Raw genomic sequence first — 24,059 nt, forward strand, 5'->3', positions numbered from 1 at the left:
CAATACAATGTGCCTTGGAGAAGGCCTGTTGGGATTGAGGTAATTAGGTGTTTTATTGCTTCTTGGATTCGAGGATCCAGTTCTTTTCACACGTTTGGGAAGTTCTCATCAACTATTTGTTTGAATATTCTCTCCGTTCCCTTCTCTCTTTCTTCTTTTTCTGGTATGCCCGCTATTTTCATATTGCTCTTTCTGATGGAATCAGAAAGTTTTTGTAGAGTTCTTTCATTTCTTTTAAGTCTCAAGTCTCTTTCTTCTTCCATCCATGTCATTTCCAGATTTCTATCTTCGATGTCACTGATTCTTTCCTCCATCTGGTCAACTCTACTGCCTAAGCTTGTTATTTCATTCTTAATTTCTTCTATTGAGTTCTTAATCTCCTGAAATTCTGTTTGGTTCTTTTTTGAAATTTCAATCTGTTTCGTAAAATGCTCATGTTGTTCTTTGATTGCATTTCTTAGTTCATTAAACTGCCTTTCTGTGTTTTCTTGCATCTCGTTGAGTTTTTTCAGAACTGCAATCTTGAATCCTCTGTCGTTTAAGTCACATAGTTCCATATCTTTAAGTTCCGTTTCTGGAGACTTTTCACTTTCTTTCTGAGCTATCTTGTTGCCTTGGTTATTCATAGCAAGTACTGATTTATTATTTCTCTTCCTAGACATCTAAAGGAGTGGCTTCTGCAACAGGTTGATAGGAAGAGGTCTTTCTTTTGTTTTCCAGTACGTGTTGGTAGAATGTTTTATTTTCTCTCCGACTGCAGCCGTTTATTTCTCTCACACGGTAGTGCTATGTTTTCTCTGCACTGTTCCAGCTTCTCCCATAATGAGGGGATTCCCTGGAGACAGGCTTCTGCTCTGTTAACAGTTCGCTTGGGTCACAGGGCACAGTGTCCGTGTGGGTATGGGGGGAGCTTTTGACGTTCCAAAGCTCTTCCTGCACCAGATTCAGAGCCCCGTATGTTTCAGCAGTTCTGTTTACTCCTGCGGGGATCCGCCCAGATAGGTGGGGCCAGGGGCGGGGTGAGTTGTGAGAGGTGGCCCAGAGCAATGGAGGCAACCACCACCACAGCCAGTCCTGCTTCCACAGCTCCCTACGCTCTGCCGGAACTAGTTGGGCTGCGAATCTGTGTCTGCGGTCCACAATTCTCTGAACAGCAAATATTCTGTTCTTTTGATCTGACACTGCCACTGTTCCACTTCTAGCACCGGCCAGGTGGGGGCGGGGCGAGCTCTGGGAGGGTAAGGAGGTGGCGGCTGGTCTCAGTGCCTAAGGCTTCCGTTCTCTGTGGCAGTGAGGGCTTAAACCACCGTTTTCAGCCTTCTTCCCTCAGTCTTTGCTCCAAGGTCTCTGCTGTATGCATTGGGTTCAGCCGTGTTATATGCTGTCCCCTCAGCCCTGTGGGCCATAAGCGAAGCCCTAGCAGTCCGAGTTCTTCCCTCTCCCGCAGCTGCTCCTGGATGCAGCGAGCTCGGAGCGCTGAGCTAGGTGTGCGTCCTGCATCCGCGGCTCCGTCTCCGCACTTCTCCCCTCCTCCCCGGCTCGCGTGATTCGCCCACCTTTGGGTGAATTCAGTTTTGGGCCTCTTCGTCTTGCCTGTCTGCTGTGCAGGGAGTCCTTTGTGGAGTTATTGTTGTTCAATTTGTTGTGAATTCCAGGGGAGCTTTACAGAGGCTCACGTCACGCTGCCATTTTGATGACCCTCTCCTCATGTGGCCTTTCTAACCTGAGGGGAAGATCTCGGGCTTAGAGCTGCAGCCTGCAGTGCCTGTGACTCATTCTGTTTCTGTAAGACAGAGGCAGAAGTTGAGGTGAACAAAAAACTATCATGGATGGAAGCCCAGCAGGCCGCTCACTGTAAGAACTTATTGCTACAACATCAGCAGGAGAAGGAAGAGATGCTTCAGAAACATCTGCAAGTGAGAGAAATGACAGAGCTGCCTGACCTGGAGAAAGAGCAAAGGGAAGAGAGGGAAAAGGAGATCCTTACACACTATAAACAGCAGCAACTCAAGCTTCAGGATTTTATGAGTGAACAGCAGCCACAGCTTTGCAAGCCCTTTGCCCGAAGGAGAAGTTAGGACTCACCTATAGGAAGCGGGTGGAAAGCCTTGGCTGCAAAGCACAGATGTTGCAGGCTCTGTTAAACGCATCTGAGTTCTCCTCCTGCTGACTTTGAGCAGGACCCACTGCTATGCCCCACCAGTGCGTGTGCCAGACACTGTCCTTAACCGCCAAGTCCCTGTGCTGTTGGAGCAGCTACAGAGAAGGCCGTCCATCCAAATAAAGAGCCCCTCTGCTGCTGTGTTAGGGGCTGCCTAGCACCTCCTGGGAGGCTCAGGGCTGGGCTTGAGTGCCCCAGTGAGCTCTAGATGCTGCTGCAGCTGATGCCTTCAGGGGCAGCCTCGAGGTAGTGAGGTGCCCTGGAGATGTTGGTCTATTAGTAAGGTGTGGAGAGTGCCCAAATTTGCAGCCAGGCCCTCCTCCTCCCCAGTCTCCCATGGGGGACTCAGGCTGGCACATGCTGTACCTCAGAAGCCCAGAATTCTAGAAGGGCTTTCCCAGATACTGCGGAGCATGGCTTCAGGTGCTCTTCTCCTGGTTACTCAGGAGACAGAGGGCTACCCTGGGAGATGTTATGGGCCCTTGCATGCCTTATGGGCACTTGCATGCCAGTAACATGGTCAGTGCTCTGAATTCAGTGTCATTTGGTCTCATTAACCCTGACAGCACACCTGTGAAGTACTACTTCAGGTGGAGATGGAAGCTCCATGAGGTATTATGCCACTTGTCCAAGCGGGTGACATTGGTTCACAGCAGACATGGGTCTGTCCTAGAGTGTGATCTCAAGCATGTGGTGAGACCTACATTCCAGCTCAGGTGCCAGCTCCTGCTCCAGCTGAGGACCATGGGCAACTTGCTTCATTGAAAAAAAATTTTTTAGTTATGTAGGATTTATGACAAACTAAAAGGAATAAAAATGTCAGTGCACCACCTAGCTTAAGAAAGAAAATAATATTAGCAGAGCTGGAAGCCCCTGGGCACCCATCCCCAGGCCTCCTCACTTCTCTAGGTGTGTCTCCTGAAGGGGCTGTTTACTGCCATCTAGGCATTGCTTCATGCCCGTGCAGCTTACGTGGGTGTCCTTGAAAGACATGAAAACTTGTTTGTGGTGGCCTGACTTCTAAATTTCCTCATTCATGAAGCAGAGCTAGTGCCATGCCTGACAAAGGGCATGGAGCTCGATATGAATGTATGAGCATGTGCTAACAATCACACTGTTCCATAGCAAGCCCCCCACAAATAGGCCGGTCTCAGGCCCAGTTTAAGCACCTTGGGGACCTGCTCCATGCATGAGTCCACAGCCGCACTCAGGCACAGAAGCAACCCAGTACCTAGAATCCCATTCTTGTCCCTCTCAGACACTTCCCCATGGACAGACATGTATGTCCAGACTTGTGCTGTTTTTTCATATTCTCCATCCCAGCCCCAAGTGGTCTGCTTCTCCTGACACACTGCACGCCCCAGACTGTTGGCTCCACAACTACAGTCGTAGTTCAGGTCTCAGCAGGGTCTTCACTTATTTGGTAGTGTTTACTGGACACCTCCTATGTGCCAGCACAGGTAGGGATAGCACCTGGAAGGAAAACAGATGTTTGGAGCTTTCATCCCCATAACAGAGTACCACGCTTCCTGCATGTCCCTGTGTTAGAAAGAAATCTCACCTTGAAGGCCATGGTGAGGATTTTTGCAAAGTCCAGAGAGTGACATGACCAGATTTGGGTTGTGAAAAACCTCTGCCAGCAGTTTAGAGAATAGCAGGGATTGTCTGAGTACCCATATGGCCTGAGTCATCTGCGGTCACTTCTGCTCTCTCTTGTTCTAAACACACACACATACACACCCTTTCTAATTTTTCTGAAGGCAGACATTTTGACACTTTACTAGTAAATACTTCAGCACATTATTTTGTAAGAACAATAATGTTATTCTACATGTCCACAGTATCATTATCAGACATGGAAATTTTGACATAAATACAATGTTATTTTTAATTTGTACTCCATGTTCAGATTTGCCCAACTATTTCAATGTGTTCTTTATTGTTCACCCATCCTAGATCCAATCAAGGGTTGTGCTATCCTTTAATTTAAAAGAGTCTATCAGTCTTTTAAAATTAATTTTTGTCAGGGACATTCACTTTTTTATCATGATAAAATATACATAACATAAAATTGATCATTTTAACCATTAAGTGTATATAGTTCAGTGGCATTAAACATTCACAGTGTTGTACAACCATCACCACTATCCACTTCCAAAAATTCCATCATCCCAAACAGAAACTCTGTACCTGTTAAACAATAGTAAATAGTAAAATTTTTGCTACCACGTTTCCCCGAAAATAAGACCTAGCCAGACAAATCAGCTCTAATGTGTCTTTTGGAGCAAAAAATTAATATAAGACCCAATCTTATTTTACTATAATATAAGACCTGGTATAATGTAATATAATGTAATGTAATAATATAATGTAATACCAGGTCTTATGTTAATTTTTGCTCCAAAAGATGCGTTAAAGCCAATCTTATTTTCAGCTAGGTCTTATTTTCAGGGAAACAGGGTAGTATTTTGTTTTTTAGGATTTTAGCATCAATATTGTAAGGGATGTTAGTCTCTAGTTTTCCTGGAGTGTTTTTGTCTGGCTTTGGTTTCAGAGTAATGTTGGCCTCACACAATAAATTGGAAAGTATTCCCTCTGCAGTATTTGGGAGGAGTTTGAGGATTGGTGTTAATTCTTTAAATGTTTGGTAAAATTCACCCGGGAGTCCATTTGCTCCTGGGCTTTTCCTTGTTTTGAGGTGTTTGATGACTGATTCAGTCTCTTTACTAGTTACAAGTCTATTCAGATTCTCTATTTTTCTCATGAGTCAGTTTTGGCAGGAATTTGTGTTACCAGGTGTGACAATTGTACCTCAGTTTTTGTCTTCTTCAAGGAAAGAATTCAGTCATGAGACAGAGTTTGTGCAAGTGTATGATAGGAAGAAATTTATTAGCAAAGTAGATTCATTTCAAAGATTATGAAGCGGGCTGTCCCAAGAAAGGGAAAAGCAGCCCCTCCTTACTTTGCATGAGAGTTTCTATTTCTATGGGTAGAATTATCTCCCCTCCAGTATCCCTCTTTAGTATCTCTCATTCTCCCAGCTGGCGTGCCTCATACTCCCTTTTTGCTGCCAAGGTTGTCTGAGCTCATCCAATGGCCCTGAGCTTTAGGGGCTTGTGTGAGCCCTCTAGCCTAGTGAGCTAGTTGTTTTGTGCCCGCCTTTGTTTATGATATCCTGCAGAGCAGGATATCTGTGATCTAAATAGGAGCAGCTGCAAGGGGTGTCCTAACCAGGCCTGGTTCCCTCCTTCTCCTGCTCATTTCTACCTTTCTACCTACCCTATCATTTCGACATTAATATTTTTGAAGCATCAAGACCAGGTGTTTTACAGAATGGCCTTCCATTTGGATGCCTGGTTTTCCTCAGGCTAGGTGCAAATGGAACATTTTAGGTGAGACTTGTCTGCTGATAATGCATCCTTCTTAGCTTGTCAAGTCAGAAGGCTGTAGTTATTCCTTTTTTGAATCTCGTGCCTAATTCTTTAGAGGACCATTTTCTTTCTTTCTGATATATGGCCTACAAAAGTTAGTGAGACTCTTTGGAGTGAATTTCCTCAGTTTTTGTTTGTCTGAAAATGTCTCAAATATTCATACGTTTTTGAAAGAGACGATTCCTAGGAACAGAAATCTAGGTTAACAGTTAAAGGGCTGTCCTCTGCCCTTCAAACATGTTCAGTATCTTCAAGATTCCTTTGTTGACATTGAGTAGTTTATGCTGTGTCTAATTTTTGTTCCTTTGTATGTATATTATTTCCTATTGCTGCTGTAACAAATTACCACAAAGTTAGTGGCTAAAAACAGCACAATTTATAATTTACAGTTTTGGAATTTAAAGTCTGAAGTGGGTATGACTGGACTAAAATCAAGATGCTGGCAGGGCTGCCTTCCTTTCTGGTGGCTCTGGAGCAGAATGTATTTTCTTTTCCAGCTTCTACAGTTTGCTCGGATTCTTTGGTTCCTGGCCCCCTACCATCTTTAAAGCCAGCAGTGACTGGTTAAGGCCTCCTTACATCACATCGCTGACACCGACTCTTATGCCTTCCTCTTCCACACCTAAGGACTCTATGATTACACTGGGCCCATGTGGATACTCCAGGATACTCTTAAGATCAGCTGATTAGGAACCTTCATTTCATTTGCATTTCTCTTTGCCATGTAATGTAACATATTCACAGGTTCTGGGAACTAGAATGTGGATATCTTTTAGAGGCTATTATTCTGCATACCATAGTATATGATCTGAGTTGTGTCCTTTGGCTGCTTTTAAGATCTTTCTATATTTTATGGGTTTTGTTTGATGTTTTTAATTGTGTATTTCTTTTTAACTTTTTATTGAAGTATTATATACACTAGAAAAATACACATACGAGGTCTGACGATTAAGTTCACAAACTTGTTGAAAACCTTTTTTTTCATATCAGAGGGATTATTTATTATGCATTTGTACCAACTGGACAAACAGTTAACCAAGTTTACTATTTGGAAGTGCTGAAAAGGCTGTGTGAAAAAGACGACCTGAACTTTTCGCCAGCAATTCATGACTCTTGCATCATGACCATACACCAGTTCACACAGCACTGTTTGTGAGGGAGTTTTCAGCCAGTAAACAAATAACTGTATTGGAACACCCTCCCTACTCACCCGATCTGGCCCCAGTGACTTCTTTCTTTACCCAAAGGTAAAAGAAATATTGGCAGGAAGACATTTTGATGACATTCAGGACATCAAGGGTAATAACGACAATAGCTCTGATAGCCATTCCAGAAAAAGAGTTCCAAAATTGTTTTGAAGGGTGGACTAGGCGCTGGTGTTGGTGCATAGCTTTCCAAGGGGAGTACTTCGAAGGTGACTGTAGTGATATTCAGCAGTGAGATATGTAGAACATTTTCTAGGATGAGTTCATGAACTTAATTGTCTGACCTTGTATGTTAGAAGAATTGTCAACAAATTGGCTATATCTGTGTTACCAGCACTCAGAACAAGAAATAGAACTCCCCAAATTCCCCTAGCCAGGGTTAACCACTACCCTGACTTCTAACAGAATAGATTAATTTTGCCAGTTTTTTGTACTTTATATAAAAGAATCACACAGTGTGTACTCTTTTGTGTCTGACTTTCTTGGCTCAACATGTTTGTGAGATTCATCCATATTGTTGCTTATACCTATAGTTCATTCATTTGCACTGCTGTGGAGTATTCTGTTGTGTGAATATATCACAGCATATTCATTTACTTGTTGATGGGTATTTGAGTAGTTACAGTGTTTGGCTATCACAAATAGTACTGCTAAAAAGTTCTTGTACATGTCTCTTAGAGCCCTTATGTTAGGGTATACCTAAAAATGGAATTGTTGGGCTGTAGGGTTTCTTTTTACTTACTGATAAAATATTGTGCCTATTGAATGTATAAATTTGTGTCTTATGAAAAAAAATCTCAGCCATTATTTAAAACTATTGCCTCTCCTCTCACTATGCTCTCAAATTAGATGTGTGATGTTGTATCTTTTCACTTTTCCTCCATTTATTAGCTTCTCTTTCATGTCTTCCATCCTCTTTTCTCTGGCACATTCTGGGTACTTTTTTCGTATCTCTGTGTTCCAGGTCAGTAATTCTTTCTTCAACTGTGTCTAATCTGCCATTTACCACATTTGGTGAGTGTTTATTTTGGCATTGACTTTTTCCATTTCCAAAAATTCTGTGACATTGATTTTTTTTAATTTCCACAAACTAGTCCCATTTGAATATTTTTGATAATTTATTGTTTATGTTCATTTTTAAATTTCTATCTTTTATTTTTATAAACATTTCAAACATTTATCTTTAGTTTGTGTCTGATAATTCCAATATCTTAGGTTCCTATGGGATCTAATTCTGTTGTTTTTACTTCTTCTGACTCTCATAGGTGGCTTTTTTCTATGTATGTTGTGGTGATCTTTCATTGTTAGCTCATGTGTACGTGATGTTAATCTCTGGGAATCCTGGGAACTGTAGTAGAGGATGCTTTCTGCAGAAAGGATATGTATTGCTTTTGCCAGGAATTGGGGGCCTACCAGTCTGGGACCACGTTAACCTTCTTCCAAGGTTAGTGCTTTTCCACCTGCTTTAGTGCAGGTGTCCATGGTACAGTTTCTCAATTCTGCTGACATAGGCATTGGTGTCAGGGTTACCCCATTTTTGCTTAATGTTCACAGCTTTAGTTTTAGCTTCCAGGTTTTTGTTTAGTTTGGGTCTTGGAGATTTCCATTACCTTCTGTGAGAACACATTGTATGATCAGCTTCACACACGTTGTAGTTGTTTGGTGAGTGTGTAGGGGATGGGGTAGGGCAACCATCAGCTTATCTGAGGTTGGAAGCTGGAAGTAGACCGCTGGCCTGCCCCCACACACAAACCTGCCTTGAATCAATTTGTTTTCCTTCCTGGAGCCAGAATGACAGTTTCAAAACACATACGTCATTTGTTTTTCTGCTTGAAACACTTTGCTGCTATTAAAATTCCAGTTACTTCTGTTTTTTTATTTTTCTCTTTAGTTCCTCATGAGATAAAATGAAGGCATGCTAACGAAAGAGGTTCTTATACTTGATTTTATTCACATAACACATAAAATAGACATAATGAGATCATATGACTTTGAGTATTTTTAGATTGAAAAAATTATAAGCTAATACCAGATAGAGACCTGTTGGGAGGAGTAAATGTCTACTAGACTAATATGCATTAAGAATAAATTCTCTGAACAGAAAGTATGGGCTTTAACTAACTTCCCTGTGATATTTATTGGCATATTGTTCATTTGCCACACATCAATGGTGTTACCTAATCAGAGAGCAAAGTCATCAGAAAGCAAAGGTAGCTCCAGGCAGACTTGGTTCATGTAGTAGCTGTTCATACTTGCTTTTTCCCTTGAAGGATCAGGTTTCACTCCATAAATCGATGTGGGCATCTTCCTGGGTTTCTTCTCCCAGTGCTGTAACCTCAGAGTGTAGAATGGGAGGTGGAGTGCTCCTCACCCTAAAGAGGAAAATGTGCCAATGTATTTTGATCTCCTGATTCCTTGTGTTCCTTAGCTCAATGCTGGAGTTCACTGGTGGAAGATGAATATCCTTTGCAATAACCTGAGGATTCACACCCAACATTGTGCATCGGTACCAACCACAGACATGCTCACATTGCAGTTAGAGGTTATAAGATACAGGAGCAGGTCAGCTATAAATACAAAGTAAATGGAACCAAGGTGCTGAATACATTAGTGAGTTGTTGATTGTGTGACCACTTTAGAAGCTAGGAAAACTTTGTTTTCTGTAGCTTATCTCTAGGAAGATGCAAACCATAGCATGTTAACACTGGATAGAGAAAAAGAAAAAGTGTCCCCACTGCCATCATCTAGGGAAGCGGGAAATGTAGACTGCAGGCTTGCCATGACTTCCAACTGCAAGACCAGACTTGTGGACTGCATATGGTGGACAGTGCCTAGAGTTCCCACTCTCTTTTTTCAACTTTTCATGCAGAATTGAGTTGGATAGAATTTTTGAAGAAAACACGTTGTTTAAAAATGAGCTGGGAAGGATTCAACAGGAGCTTGAATGTACAGAAAGGACAAATGATACACAGAGGTATGGGCCCTGTCTCAGAACTTCCAGCCTATGACATGTTTTCCTCTTTGTACAATGAACTTAGAAAGTATTACTGTGGAAAGTGGGACATGTTCATAGATCAACTCCAGACTCCAGAAAACTTTAAGTGGGTGAGCCATGCTGACCTCTGAGCTGCCTGAAAAGGCTCGGACTGAGGCATGGAAAGACTCAGACCTCCTTCCAGATGTTGGCAGCAACCTTCATTCATGAGTGCTTGGTCTCAGAAGTATGAGGTAGAGAGCACGTGCATGCTGCAGCACAGTGACCACCACCACAGTGAGCAGCTCCAGCACAGGCCCTTGTACCTCAGAAGGCAATATGCATGCAGCTCTCACCCCTACAGAAATATTCCACATCACGCTAAGGGGGGGGAGAAGACATCAAGTATTTTTGTAGGGGTGAGAGGTGCTCCTGAGGCCTTTCTGGGCAAGTAGAATCTGTTCGTTCATGTCCTTCCTAATAATGGTTTCAGCTGTGCTTTACTCCAAGGTTGGTTCATTTCTGGTCTATCAATTTTAGTGAGTCAGTCAGCGGTCGGGGGTGGGGATAAGGAAGGGGTGCAGAGACCTGAGCACTGAGGTTGGGGTGGGGAGTGGACACAACCTGTTGGTGGATTTCTGCTTTCACTACCCCAGCCTTATCCAAGGACAGTTATTTGACTATTTTTTGTTTGTTTGTTCAACTCTGAAATTGAATATGAGCTCAGCTCTAAAATGCTGAGAATGCAGGTGCTGATTTAATAAATTGCCATGATGATTAAAATATGGAATCCAGAACAGGTAGTCCACAACTGATTGCTATTACATTATAGCAATTCTAAAACCTATAAGATTTTTTCACTCTAGAAACCATTTTTACCCTAAATTTGCTGCCAACTTGTCAACAGGCCTCAGCGGATATAAGGTTGTTTTGGTCTTTATTTATGTTGTTGGGAATGAATAGTCACATCTTGTGCTAAGGAGGTATTAATATGTACAGTTGAGTAATGCCATGGAAGGTGTTTGTTGTACAACACTGGCAGTGTCCTCCGGTTCTGAGGGTTGGGAGCAGTTGGATCGTCATCAGCAATAGTAGTATAGGACAGTAACAGAGCCGTGGCTGTGGGGCACCAGGAGCAGATGGGAGTGTTGTGTGGCTGCAAATCCAAACTGCTGTAGTTACAATGAGTGATGACTGGGAATAAAGAAACTGACTGGTCAGGGTGATATTGTTCATTTTGCTTCTTCAACAGGAAGGAAATTGAGGTTTTAAAGAAAGACAAAGAAAAGACCTCCTCTGAAATGGAAGAGCTCAACAAACAGGTCAGGTATTGACACCTGTCATGAAGCTAATGCCACCCTCCTTTTTTTTCATTATTTTGAAATTTCAGACTTACAAAAAGGAAGTAGAGAAATTTTTTCTGAAAGATTGAGTTGCTGACTCGTCAACCCCCTCCCCCTCAAAATCAGGAAATGAATGGGTGCGGAATCCCTGCCCGAGTCTCCTACCCCTTCAGCTTTGCCAGCTGTCCCACTCATTCAGAACCGTGCATGGCATTCAGTCGCCTTCATTCAGTCTGTCCTTGGTTTTTAGGACCATAGCTCTTTCAAAGATAACAAGTGATTATTTTATAGGAAGTCCCTCAGTTTAGTTTGTTTGATGTTTCCTTGTGATTAGATTTGGATGATGTATCTTTGGCAGGAATATCCCCAAAATGATACTGTGTTCTTTCATTTCTTGCTGTCGGGTACAATGATTTGTCCCATTATTAGTGATTCTTGTTTAGGTAATGTTGGCCAAGCTATTCCACAGTAGAGTAATTTTTCCCTTTGTAAGTAATGAGTATTTTATGAGTGGATACTTTGATATTATGTAAATATTCTGTTCTTCATCAAACTTTCACCCACTTACTTTAGCATCCTTTGTTTCTTGGTGGAGACAATTATTACCATAATGTGGCCAATTGATGACTAGTCCCACCATTCCTTATACATTTATTAATGGCATTCCACTGTAAGGAAGAGCTTTTTCCTCTTCATTTATTTATTCATTTACATCATTATATTACTATCACAGGTTCCTGTTTTATTCAGTGGGTTATAATATGTTACCCTCAGTTACTGATGGCTTGTAGACAGCCATCTTCTTCCTATGTCCTCACAAGGTTTTTCTTGGTTCATGTCTGTGTCCTAATCTCTACATATTAGGACACCATCTTACTGGATTAGGACCTACTTATATAACCTCATTTTGCTCTAATCACCTCTTTAAAGACCCTATTTCTAAATACTGGGGGTTTAGACTTCACTATAGGAATTTTGGGGGGACACAAATCAGCCTATTACAAATATTTCAACCAAACTATTGACATTGATACAATCCATGGATCTTATTCAGATTTCACCAGTTTTACTTAGTTACTCGTGTGTGTGTGTGTGTGTGTGTGTGTATTAAGTTCTACACAATTTTATTCCCTGTGCAGGTTCATGTATCTACCACCGCCGTCAATATACTGAACAGTTCCAACTACACAAGGATCTTGCATGTTGTTCTCTTACAACCACACCTACCTCCTTTCTGCCCACCTGCTCTACCCCCCAACCCCTGACAACCACTAATCTGTCCTTCTAAAATTGTATGATTTCAAAATGTTAATATAAAAGGAACCATACAGAATGTAACCTTTGGGACTGGCTTTTCTTATATTTAATAACCCCCTGGAGAATCATCCAAGTGGCATGTATCAATAGTTAGCTTCTTTTTATTGCTGAATAGTATTCCAAGGTATTGATGTCCCACAGTTTGTTTCAATACTCGCCTTTTAAAGGATAGCTGGGCTGATTTTTTTGGGCTATCAACAAATAAAGCTGCTATGAACATTCCTTTTCAGGTTTTGGTATGAACATAAGTTTTCTTTTCAATGGGATAAATGCCCAAGAGTGTATTTACTGAGCTGTCTGGTAGTTACATGTTAAGTTTTATAAGAAACTGCCATCTTGTTATCCAGAGTCGCTGTTAGAGTTTACATTTCCACCGGCAGTGTATTCTTAATCCAGTTTTTCCATATTCTTGCCAGCTGGTATTATCATTATTTTATTTTGGCTACTCTGATAGGTGTATACTGAGGCAAAAAGGCTAGAGGGGCTGGAGCTGGGTATCCCCTTCTCCCATGTTGGTTCTACTCTGGTAAAGTAGTTTCCTTTGAGGGCAGAAAAACAGAGTGCTGTTAGTGTACTTCATAATGGTCACTGTACTAGTCTGCTCCAGTGACCATAACAAAACACCACAGACTATGTGGCTTAAACAACAGAGATTTATTGTCTCACGGGCTGGAAGTCCAAGATCAGTGTATTGGCTGATTTGATTTGAGAACTCTCTTCCTGGCCTGCAGACAGTTGCCTTCTCACTGTGTCCCCAGATGGCATTTCCTTGGTGCATGTACACAGAGGGAGAGCGACTATGCTCTTCTTTTTCTTTTTGTAAGATCACAATCATATCATATTAGGACCCCACCCTTTGAACTCATTTAACCTTAATTACCTTCTAAAAGCCCTATCTCCAAATACAGTCACATTGGGGGTTAAGTCTTCAACATATGAATTGGAGTAAGGGAACTTTACTCCATAGCAGTCCATAGCAGTCCGTATTATTCAGTCCATAGCAGTCACTTTATTATCCCCTTGCTAGAAGCATGAGGCCATTATTCTCTGATCTTAACTGCATGACCCTGATGACACTCAGGAAAGTTGGGTTCTTTCCTGAGATGGGGCTCCCCCGAGACTGGCCTTCTCCGACTTTAACTCTGAAGCCAGTCCAGGCGCAGCTCCCAGCACTCATCCTAACAGTTCCAGTTTCCTGTCCTGTTTTAGCTCCAGCTCTCTGCTCCTGGTAAACTGATTCTCTTTGCCTGTCTCTCCAGTTTTCAGGTCATTGTTTTGCCCTGTGACCTCAATTCTCTGATGGATCTAAGAAGGATTGTTGATTTTCAGTATATTTAGCTTTTTTTTTTGTTGGGAGCAAGGTAATGATGACTTCCAAGCTCTTTACATGTCAGGCCAAAAACTGGAAATATTATGTTTTTAATTTGGGTTTCCACATGTTCACTAATAGGACATAGAAGTACAATGGATTTTCATTTGTTGATCTTGCATCCTGCCACCTTGCTGAGCTCACTTATTCTACAAGTGTTTTTGTTGCTTTCATTTTCATAAACTCCTTCTGGGTCCCCAAGATAAGTCCCCAAGCTTTTCTCTCCTGATCCACCTCCTGCTGCATGATGAGAGGTTTCTGCCATGGAGATGGCCTCAGCCCACTCATGGGCAAGCGGCTTATCTTGGCTCCCAGGTTTGGGTGTTTGTTTCCATGGTGAGTATGTGGTAGCCTTGCTTGGGCCTTCTCCCCTCAGGAGGGTAATTCATGGATTGGTTTATGATGAAAACTTTACACTCTGCATTTGCCTGAGGACCAGCTACTTGTATAAATGACCCATCTGGGGTTTTCGTGGACCTGGAGAGTTGCCTGATCCCTTCCCCATTCCAGCTTATCTCTAGAACACATTCATAAATGGATTATTTGTTACCACTTTCCCTCAGCTTTCTTTCCCTCAGCTTTTTATTATGCAAAACTGTAAACACACAGAAAAGTTGTAATGATACATGTATACACTGATCAGCCACATTCCACAGCCATAATTTGACAGTTGTTAATTGTCATATGTGCTTTAGTTATTTGTTTATAGTTGTCTTTGTATTTCTGTGTGTTTGTGTGTTTTCTGAACCATTTCAAAGTAAGTTACAGATATAATAATACTCCACTCCTAAATGTTTTAACAGGCATCTCCTCAAAGTACATTTTCTACCTAACCACAGTACTGCTATCATACCTAAGAAACTTACTCGTAATTACTTACTATTATCCAATATTCAGACCATACCCACATTTCTCCAATTATTCGGAAATGTCTTATATAGTAGATTTTTAGAACAAGGACCAGTTGAGGTTGACAGACTGCATTGAACTATCGTGCTATTCCATATTAACTGGCATGAAACAGCCTCTTTACTGTGCTCATGGAGCCTGTGGGTCAGGGATGCAGACAGGGTACAGAGCAGCCACCTGTCTCTGCTCCATGACATCAGGGCCTTGGTTGGAAGACTGGACAGCTGGGATGACCGGGATGCCTCAGGCTAGAGTCATCTCTCGGTGGGGCTGGGCTCCTAAAGGAAGTGTCATGAGGGGGCCGTCAGATTGCGAGTGTTCCAGCAGAACCAGGTGGAAGACACAAGGCTTCTGACCCCACCTTGGAAATCACTCCACATCACTTCCACCAAGACCTCACAGAGCCACAGGGAGGAACATAGGCTCGTCTTAGTGGGCGAGTGTCTAGATCACACTGCAGAGCGGATGTGGGATAGGAGTTGTTTTTGAGGACGTCTTTGGAAAATATGGTTGGCTATGATATGTCTTTAGTCCTTTTAATCTAGAACACTGTCTCTCCCCCTTGGTGCTGTCATCTTGTAGGTCATCCTGCATTGTGGATCTGGCCAGCAGTTTCCTGATGGTATTGTTCAGTCTGGTCCTCTGACCCTTGTTTTACTTACAAACTGGAAATTAGGCCAAGACTTGATCAGATTCAAAGTAAATATATCTAGCACAAATATTTATGTGTTCAGGAGTTGGCTGCTAACATCTCGTTTTGCCTTTTGCAATAAAACCCAGATTAATGCAAGTTAGAATTAAAGAGGTGACCAACACAAACACTAAGACACAGTTGGCTTCCCACACCTCCCAATGGGGTGTCCTGAAGAAGACACAGCAGCGCTTGAGCAGTATTCTAGCCAGAATACATTGCCTGAGTCTAGTCACGAGGGGACACCAGACCAACCCCAAATGAGGAACTGTTAAAATGGGGAGCTGCGTTTGTCAAAAATGTTAGTATCATACAAAACAAAGGCCGTGGAAACATTCCAAATTCAAGGAACCTAAAATGACCTGGCAGATGAAGGCACTATCTGCCTGATCCTAGACTGGGAGGGAGGGGTGCTCCAAAGATCATAACTGAGCCACGTGACAAAACTGGAATGTATGTGATACATCGAGGTTCACGTCCTGAAGCCAGAACTGCACAGCAGCCATGTGAGAGTACACTTCCCTTCTTAGGAAACGTACTGTAGGGCTGTGGCTCAGAAAACCACCTTATGTGTATATGCATAGAAAATGCCAGTCACAAGGCAGATAAGGAAAATGCTGTCAGCCAGTGAGCTTGGGTATAGGATGCATGGATGTTCTCTACTTGCAACTGTTCTGTAAGTTTGAAATTATTTCCAAACAAATTTAATAACTTTACATATTAAAGATGAATAGAAGAAAATCAACTAGTGTGTATATACCAGGGATTGGAGGAGAGTTCCATTCTGGCTGTTAATGGAATCAAGGCTGTCCTCAGAAGACAAAGGTGAATATGTATTAATAGTGAAAAACAATTTTAATTTTCACAGTAAGATGTTACTGTTTCACAGTAAGAGCTCCATACCAGTGTAACTGCCATGAACTCACGATATGGTGGAAACACCTCTTCACCCTCTCAGTTCTGAGGTTCTAAGGAAAAGTCAAGGTGGTGATCAGTTTAGAGAAGAAAATGAAAAATCATTGCAAGAAAAATGTGTAGGCTCACTAAGCTTGAATAAGCTGAAACTATTTCTAGGTTCCATTATGTGTTATCAGACCCTCGAAAACATTAAAGTAAAGTGGTTGTTTTCCTCTCCTGAGGAAAGAGTGAGGTGGGTGCATTGCCAAGAGTGCTGAAGCTGGCTCAGAGGACGCTAGTCTGAAAACACCTGAGAGCTGCTGACGCTCAGCCTCAGCCTCAAGAATTGAGTATTGTGGGAAAAGCAAATAAGCAAAAATGTGGCTTGTATGAAGCTATGCAGGACAAATAGTTGAAAATGACTGGACTTTCCATGGTAAAAGACTGTAGGCCCAACTTCCTAGTTGCTGTTTCAGCTCCCAGTGCATTTGCTCATCCACCCAGCAAGCATTTGTTTAGCAGCCACCATCTGTTGGGCGGTGTTTATTGAGAAAAAGCAATATATACAATTTAATCAATGCCTACACCCTGCTTAAAGCTACATTTACGTGTGCAGTGACAAAAAGCAGAGGAAATTTTGAAGAGATTCATATACCTCAAATTTAATTAGGGTTTTTTTCCTTCAAATTGTTTAAAATAATGTTAGAAATAACCATGGAAGAAATGAGAAAAGCATGAAAGGTCTTCAGAACAGTGGTTTGGGTGCTCATGACACATACCACCTCTGGTGGCCCAGATGTGTCTCATTTCTTCTGGGGATGGTGCAAGTTCTCACATGCTCACTCTGCTGCCATTTGGGCTGGTCCTTCTCTGCACAAGAGGATGCTGAGTACCTCACCCACTAGTTGCCAATACCAGTCCCCCTGCCCCAGCTGTGGTAACCAAAATGTCTCGAGACATTGTAAATGTCCCCTGGGGAACAAAAGTGTCCCTGGTTGAGAACCACTGAAATGATCTGAATTGAATTGCTGGTTTAAAACATAACTTTTTCATCTGCATTTCCACCCTTTTTTATCTAGAGTCAGAAATGCAAGGATGAATTGTCCCAACTCAACCAGAGGGTCCTTCAGCTGGGAGAAGAGGCCTCTACCCAACAGGCCCAAAACGAGAAGAATTACATCACCATTCAGCTGTTAACACAGCGACTGGAGGAGGCCAGATGCCGGGAGGAACTGCAGGTGAAAGAAATGGCCCGTGGGCAGTGGGGCAGAGAGGTGCAGGCCTGGGAGAAAAGCAGCCTACAACAGGTCAGGAAGAGCCCTAACATGCCGAGAGGTGGGCACTGCCACATAGGAGAAATGAGGGACTTAAGCAAGCTCTGGAAAATATGGGGACTTAAGCAACTTTTGCAAATCCATGGTATCTAGAAACAGTACTGAAAAAGAATTAAATTCTGATGATAGGAGAGTAAATTGGTACCACCTCTCCAGAGGACAGTTTGGCAAAATATATATAAAGAGCCTCAAGAATGTCAGTATCCTCTGAGTTCATGATTCTACTTATGGGAATTTTACCTGAGCATTGTGTAAAGACTTAGGTGGAAGTATTTTCATTGCTGTGATATTTATAATAGCAAAATAGAATTGGAATCAGCTTGAATCACCTGTCAGCAATTTACTGAATGTGTCGATAAATTATGGTACAGCCATTAAAAACCATGTTTTCAAATAATATTTTAATTAAATGATCAAAGCATAATAAGGAGGAAAGTACAGCATACGACACTGTACAATAGAAATGCTGTGTTTAGAAGAAGGGCTGAAGGATGACAGCACAATGTCAGGTGTAGTCCTTGGGCTGGTGGAATCATGGGTGATTTGGATTTTGGCTTTTCTGTAATTTTCTGAAGTTTCTGCATTAAACATGTATCAGACTGCTAAGATATACATGTGAAATTGATTTGTTTTAAAAACAGGGTGACCAAATCCAAAAACTTGAACTTGAACTTGAACACATGAATCAGGAATGTCAGAACCTAAGACTGTCACAGTCACATCTCAGAGAGACCCTTAAAAAAAGTCAAAACCAGGTGAGTGCATATAATAGCCTGAGGCACTGGGTCCCAGCTGGGGAGGAGACTCCATACAATTCAGTGTTGTCAGAGCCTTGCAGGACTAGTCCATCCCAGAGAAGTTTGGGGATCAGCCTGAAGTCACACAGCTAATGGGGCACTTACCAGTCATAGGACTAAAGTCAAGCCTAGTCCAGGGTTGGGTTGACCTTGAGCAGGCCGTGTAAAGGGCTATGCCTCAGTTTACTCCTGAGGGAAGGAGGCCAGTAAGCATTGTCGACTGGACAAAATAATTCTCCAGGTAGTCCACCAAAAGAGCAGTTTATTCGGGAAAAGAAAAAGAAACAAAGCCACCACAGCAATGTGTGAACACACACCTCCATCTGGGGCTCCAAACTGCCCCATACAAGCCAAAGAAGAAGCGAGACTTCGCAAGATGGCCGTGTGTGTGTGTGTGTGTGTGTGTGTGTGTGTGTGTGTGTGTCCCCCTCTCCTGGAAGTTACCACAAAGCTTAACAGGAAGTCAGGACTACAGAGTTAATAAGGGGCCCAGCTCCACCCATAGTCCTCCCAGCTCTATGGTTAATCTTAAGATGCCAGTTCACTTTTATCAGCATGCCTTTGAGTGTGCCCTCCACAGAACCTAGGAGCCAGAGGAAAGCATTGGAGTGGCCTCTGAGGAGGGGAAATGGTATCAGATCCAAGGCAGCCAGCCAAGGCCATGGGGCAAAGTAGACCCGATGGGTAACAAGCTCCATGCCCCCATCTGACACATATTTGCATGTGCACAGTGAAGCCCTGAAATTGCACATGCCTGTGGGTGTCACACTTGCTGGCTTCCACCTTCTCTCCTACTCCAGCATTTATCCATCACTTGCCAGACTCAGGAGATACAAAGATGGGGAGGCAAGGAGTTCATGGCCAAGGACAAATAAGAACCTCAGGGTGCCCTGACAGTGTGAGGTGCAGGGACAGAGAGGCATAGCCAGTTCTTCCTGTAATATGCAGGTACTCAAGCAGGAAGAGAAAATGGCAGGTGTGTAACAGTGGGAAGTGTTGAGGGCTGGGCTGAGGGCCCGGTGCAGACTCAGATGTGGGTGCACTTGGAGGGCCAGGGGGCTACCGGGTAGAAAGAGGGACCGTGGGAGAGGCCACCCCAAGTATCGTATGGAAGGGGTCTCTAATGCACATGGCCTTGGGCCCAGCACCACCCTCACCTGAGTGTGACACCTGAGTGCCTCTCTGTGCGGAGCCTCTTTGCAGGTTCCCTGACTGGCCCCTGGCCTCACAGCTGGACTTTGCCATGGTCATCTGTGTGAGAAGGTGAGATGCCCAAGGCTGCGGATGGGTCAGCCTGGGTATAAGACCCTCCAGGGCTGTCAAGGGCTCCTGTAGGCTCTCATCTTTCCCATTTCAAGCAAACACATTCCCAGAGGTGCCTCTATGTATTTGAGAGTTCCCTTCTCTATTTTTAAGTCTGAAAGGAACCTTGAGAAATTGCCTTGGCCACTTTGAGCTCTTTAAAGCTAGGGAGTCAGCCAGCACCATGGGCAGAAGATACCTTACTTAAGCAATCCTGCTGCTGTGTGAGCTGGTTTCTGCTTCTTTGTGATTTAGAGGAGGAGTCCCCCCCCAAACCACACTGATAAAACTCCAGAGAAGGGAAGTAGAGTTGTCTACAGAGTAGTTAAGGTACCTCTGGGTGTGCTGTGGTGAGGGTGAGCACGGAGCCACGTGGCAGGGAGCCAGTGTTTTCACTGGTGCATCTGTGGGTGGTTCCAAGGAGGAACTTCTAGGACATCACAGATCCGAGCAGATTGGACAGGTACTAGCAGGGGAGCAGCTCGTGTGAGGCTACAGGAGGTCCCAGCACTGTTTTCCTTAAAAACAGGGTGACCAAATCCAACTTGGATTCAAGGGGGTGACACAGCCCCGACCTCTCAATGGGGGAGGGCCCTCAATGGGGAAGGAAGAGCAGCCTGTGTACTCTGGAAGTGGGCCAGCTCCATCTGTATGTCACTTCCCTAAGGAGGGAGATGAGAGCTGGGGGGAATTCAGTGCATGGATGCTTACGGGCCATCTGCCCAGGCAGAGAACCGACGAGTAGGGCTGCTTTAACTCCCATGCTGGGCCCGACAGCGGCCTCTCTGCAGAAAAGGTTGCTGTCAGGGACTAGAGTTCGGAGGTGGCAACAAGGAGCATGGGGCCATGTGTTCAAAGGAGGAGCTTATCAGAGGTGGTGGGGAGTGAGGTCAGAGCAGGAGTACCACTAGGCTGGGTGTGCGCTCTGACCGTCGCAGGGCCTGGGATGCGGATGAGGTTCTGGCTGGGTGGCGGCAGATGACCACCTGAAGCGGGACAGCCAGAGAAAGCCATGTTTGCTGATGTTTAGCACTGGTTCTTCTCTTGCCCTCCCAAAAGAGCATGACAGCTGTCCTCCTGGAAGCTGTGCATGTGCAGATGTGTCTCTCTGGGATAACCCATCCTAGAGAGTGGCCACATGTTACAGTGACGATGTGGCCCCTGAGATAGCACCTTGGAGATGTGAGGTGACACAGGAATCTGGGCTGGAGTTTCGCAGCCTCACTCTTGCCCTTGCATGGCTATAGTGGGTGCCCCCTCTTTCTGATCACTTGGCCACTTGAGACCGGCCCTAAGTGTGACCCTTGATGGAGCCACCTCCCTCTCTTGTCTGTGGGGTCTCAGAGGTGCATGAAGGCTGATGTGGCCAGTTCTTTTAGGGGCCAAGGAAATGCTGTGTATTCTAGATAAGCCTCCAGAGTCAGTGAAGCAATTAATGGCGTTTGAATCTGACCTCCCAGTTGATTAGTGAAAGGACTGGCCACGTTATATGCAGTTCAGCCATAATGACTCAGCTTAACTCCATGAGTTCTGTACCATCCTCTGTGTCTAGGGCTTCATTCCACACCTGCTCCCAAGTTCCCTTCTGCACTCACTGTGTGTTAATTAATTATCCTCTGTGACTACAGCCTCAGCGAGGTCTCAGAGTATAAACTCTACACTTAGGAGGAAAATTACCCTACCTGGCTTGCATGAGTTACAGTTTTTTAATCAGACTCTAGTGAAATATGCTGAAAGGTAAAACTGGAAATGGATCCTCCCGTGGATCCAACGTTAGACTCAGCATCGTCATTCCGAGGATCACAGGCACTTTTCCTGACTCTCTCTCTGTGCAGAAGCTCTGACTACATGGGAGTTTTGCTGTCAGAATTCCAATGAGTAGGCTGTTTATAAGTCCTGCGTTTTGCTGCAGATGAAGGGACCGTAGAGGACAGAGGATACCTTACTTGCCCTTCCAGTTGTAGAGTGTCCTTAAAAGCAGACTCCTCCATGTCTGGCAGTGACCTTGTAGCTCTCAGCAGTCGCACCTGGCCTCCGTGGTGCAGCTGCATGGAGCCAACCCGAGGCTGGCACAGTCCCAGCACTCGCAGGCAGTCCACCAACTGCGGGAGCAGGTGGAGCAGAGGGTGCCTCTGATGGGCTGTGTGGCTGCGCTGCAGCAGCTGCTGGAAAGGAAGTGGTGCGCAGCTCAGCAGTTCTGCAAGGAGTGCACCCTCCAGGAGGAGAAAGGGAGGCGACTGGAAGCACAGCGGGTGAGTGGGGACAATGGCCAAAGGGCCAGCTGATGGTGACAGGGTGAGGTTGAATCACTGGTCACTCAGCCAAAAACTGCCCCAGTGCCAAAGAGAAGATGGCCCAACAGCGATCCTAGCTGCACAAGGACTGGTTGTACAGAAGCTCTGGGACCCGATTTTCACTGTGAACAAGGAGGGGCTCTAACAGATGCCAAGGAAGGATAGGGAGGGGTGGTGAGCCTTTTGGGGAAGGTGTCTGCCACCCCCTCAGGGAGCGTTGAGCCGGCTGATCCTAAAGGTCTCTCCAGCCTGGGGGCCACCCAGATGCAGTCTGTCCTCGAGGGCTGCTCGTGTCTGTGGTAGGCCACATGGATAAACATTAGGGGCCACACACTCAAACTGCTTACAGGACCTGGAAGGTGGCGATGGAGAGGCTGAATGAGGCCTTGGGTGCTAGTCCCCTCCTGTGTAGCTTTGTGGGAGTGCAGGCCCCACCATGCCGATTTTCCTGATTTCAAAGAAAAGCCAGAAATTTTTTACATGAACGCTCCCAGTTTCCAAATGCTGTACCTAATTTAAAAGGAATCTTAAACCATTACGTAGACTGAAAAAAATCCACATAAGGACTACAGAACTTACTGGATACACACTTATCTAGGTATTGGAGATACAGAAAAGAACACACAAGGCAAAAATCTGTGCCCTTCTGGCGCCTATATTCTAGTGTTGGTGGGGAGACAAGAAATAAAAAGTAAAAAATGAGTAATGTGGATAGCATGTCAGATGGTAATGAGTACTGTAGAGCAGGAGGCTTTGCAGTTTTAAATCGAGTACAGAGAAGGTGGTGCTTGAGCCAAGACTGGAAGGCATTGAGCAAGCTTTCCAGTTACCTGGGGAAAGAGAGCTATAGGCAGCAGAGCAGCATATGCAATGGCCCTGAGGTGGGTATGTATTTGGCGTGTTTAAGGATAGCAAGGATCAGAGAGAGGGGGAGAAGGGCAGTGGTAAGACATCAGTAAGGTAACAGCATAGACCTGGGGAGCCTGCTGTGTCAGGTGCTGCACTAGGCATCTAGAGATGTAGAAACGGGGTCGCTGCCATAAAGGGGTAGCAGGACACAGTAGCTCAAGCATGGACTGCAGAGACTGGGATCCTGGCTCCTCCACTTCCCAGCTATGTGTGACCTCGGGCCAGTTATTTAACCTCTGTATGCTTGTTTCCTCATCTGTAAAATTTGGATACCAGTGGTACCCACCTCAAAGCGTTATTGAGAGGCATCAATAAATTAGCACTTTTTTAAAGTGCTTGAATTGTCTAATGCACATGTGCACCCTATGTTAAGTGTTTAATTTAAAAGTCTGAGAAAACAACTCAATCCTGAACTGTCACAATACAGTTCATGAGGAAAAGTTCAGGGCAGGAGGGGTGTTGGAGATCAGGAGCCAGAGGGCAGGGGGTGCCTTCATGAGGAAAAAAATAGAGTAAGACTTGAAAGGCGGATAAAATTTAATGTTTGTAAGGCATAAATTCTAAGGAAGAACCACCTTTCAGCATTATGCAAAAATGTTAAGCTAGACAAGATAAAGTATGATAGCTTATTGACGAAACAGATATATTTAATGGGAAATCCTTTAGAAATATTTAGTAACATGATTGGGAAAACTCACTTCGGAGTCACTTAGGATTAAACTTTTTAGACAAAGCAGTCTGCTAATTCTCCTTGAACTTCAAAGAGAAATAACAGCTTTGTGCCTTATGACAGAACATTTTTTAACCATTACTCTATACAGATGAAAGGTTATCTGTACTTACTCTCAAATTTGCACATTTTAGCTAATTTCCATTCTAAAGTCAATAAGCCTGAGTTGATTCTTCTTAATAAAATATTGGTCTGTAACCTTTTGTGGCAGGAAGAACATAAAAAACAGCTTAAAGACGCAGAAGAGCGGGTAGAAGAGGTGGAAATGATTTTGAAGAACATGGAAATGCTCCTACAAGAAAAAGTGGGTGAGCTGGGAGAACAGGTGAGTGAGGGCCTTCTGTCAGTGCATGCTCATATCCTCTTTTAGAACTTCTTTTTTCCTTTATGAGGGTT

At 43.9% G+C, this 24,059-nt stretch overlaps 1 protein-coding gene across 1 annotated transcript in view; it reads left to right on the forward strand.

Moving 5' to 3' along the window:
- Positions 1–24,059, forward strand: part of NINL (ninein like) — a 178,995-nt gene that overhangs the window by 137,719 nt on the left and 17,217 nt on the right. Inside the window, exons 17-22 of the mRNA XM_033095566.1 lie at positions 9,667–9,771; positions 11,024–11,093; positions 17,377–17,535; positions 18,273–18,386; positions 21,776–21,982; positions 23,875–23,988. Of these exons, the coding sequence (XP_032951457.1) occupies positions 9,667–9,771; positions 11,024–11,093; positions 17,377–17,535; positions 18,273–18,386; positions 21,776–21,982; positions 23,875–23,988 (769 nt within the window). The remainder of the gene's footprint in view (positions 1–9,666; positions 9,772–11,023; positions 11,094–17,376; positions 17,536–18,272; positions 18,387–21,775; positions 21,983–23,874; positions 23,989–24,059) is intronic.

The sequence above is a fragment of the Rhinolophus ferrumequinum genome, chromosome 23 (assembly GCF_004115265.2).
Source record: "Rhinolophus ferrumequinum isolate MPI-CBG mRhiFer1 chromosome 23, mRhiFer1_v1.p, whole genome shotgun sequence".
Taxonomy (NCBI): Eukaryota; Metazoa; Chordata; class Mammalia; order Chiroptera; family Rhinolophidae; genus Rhinolophus; species Rhinolophus ferrumequinum.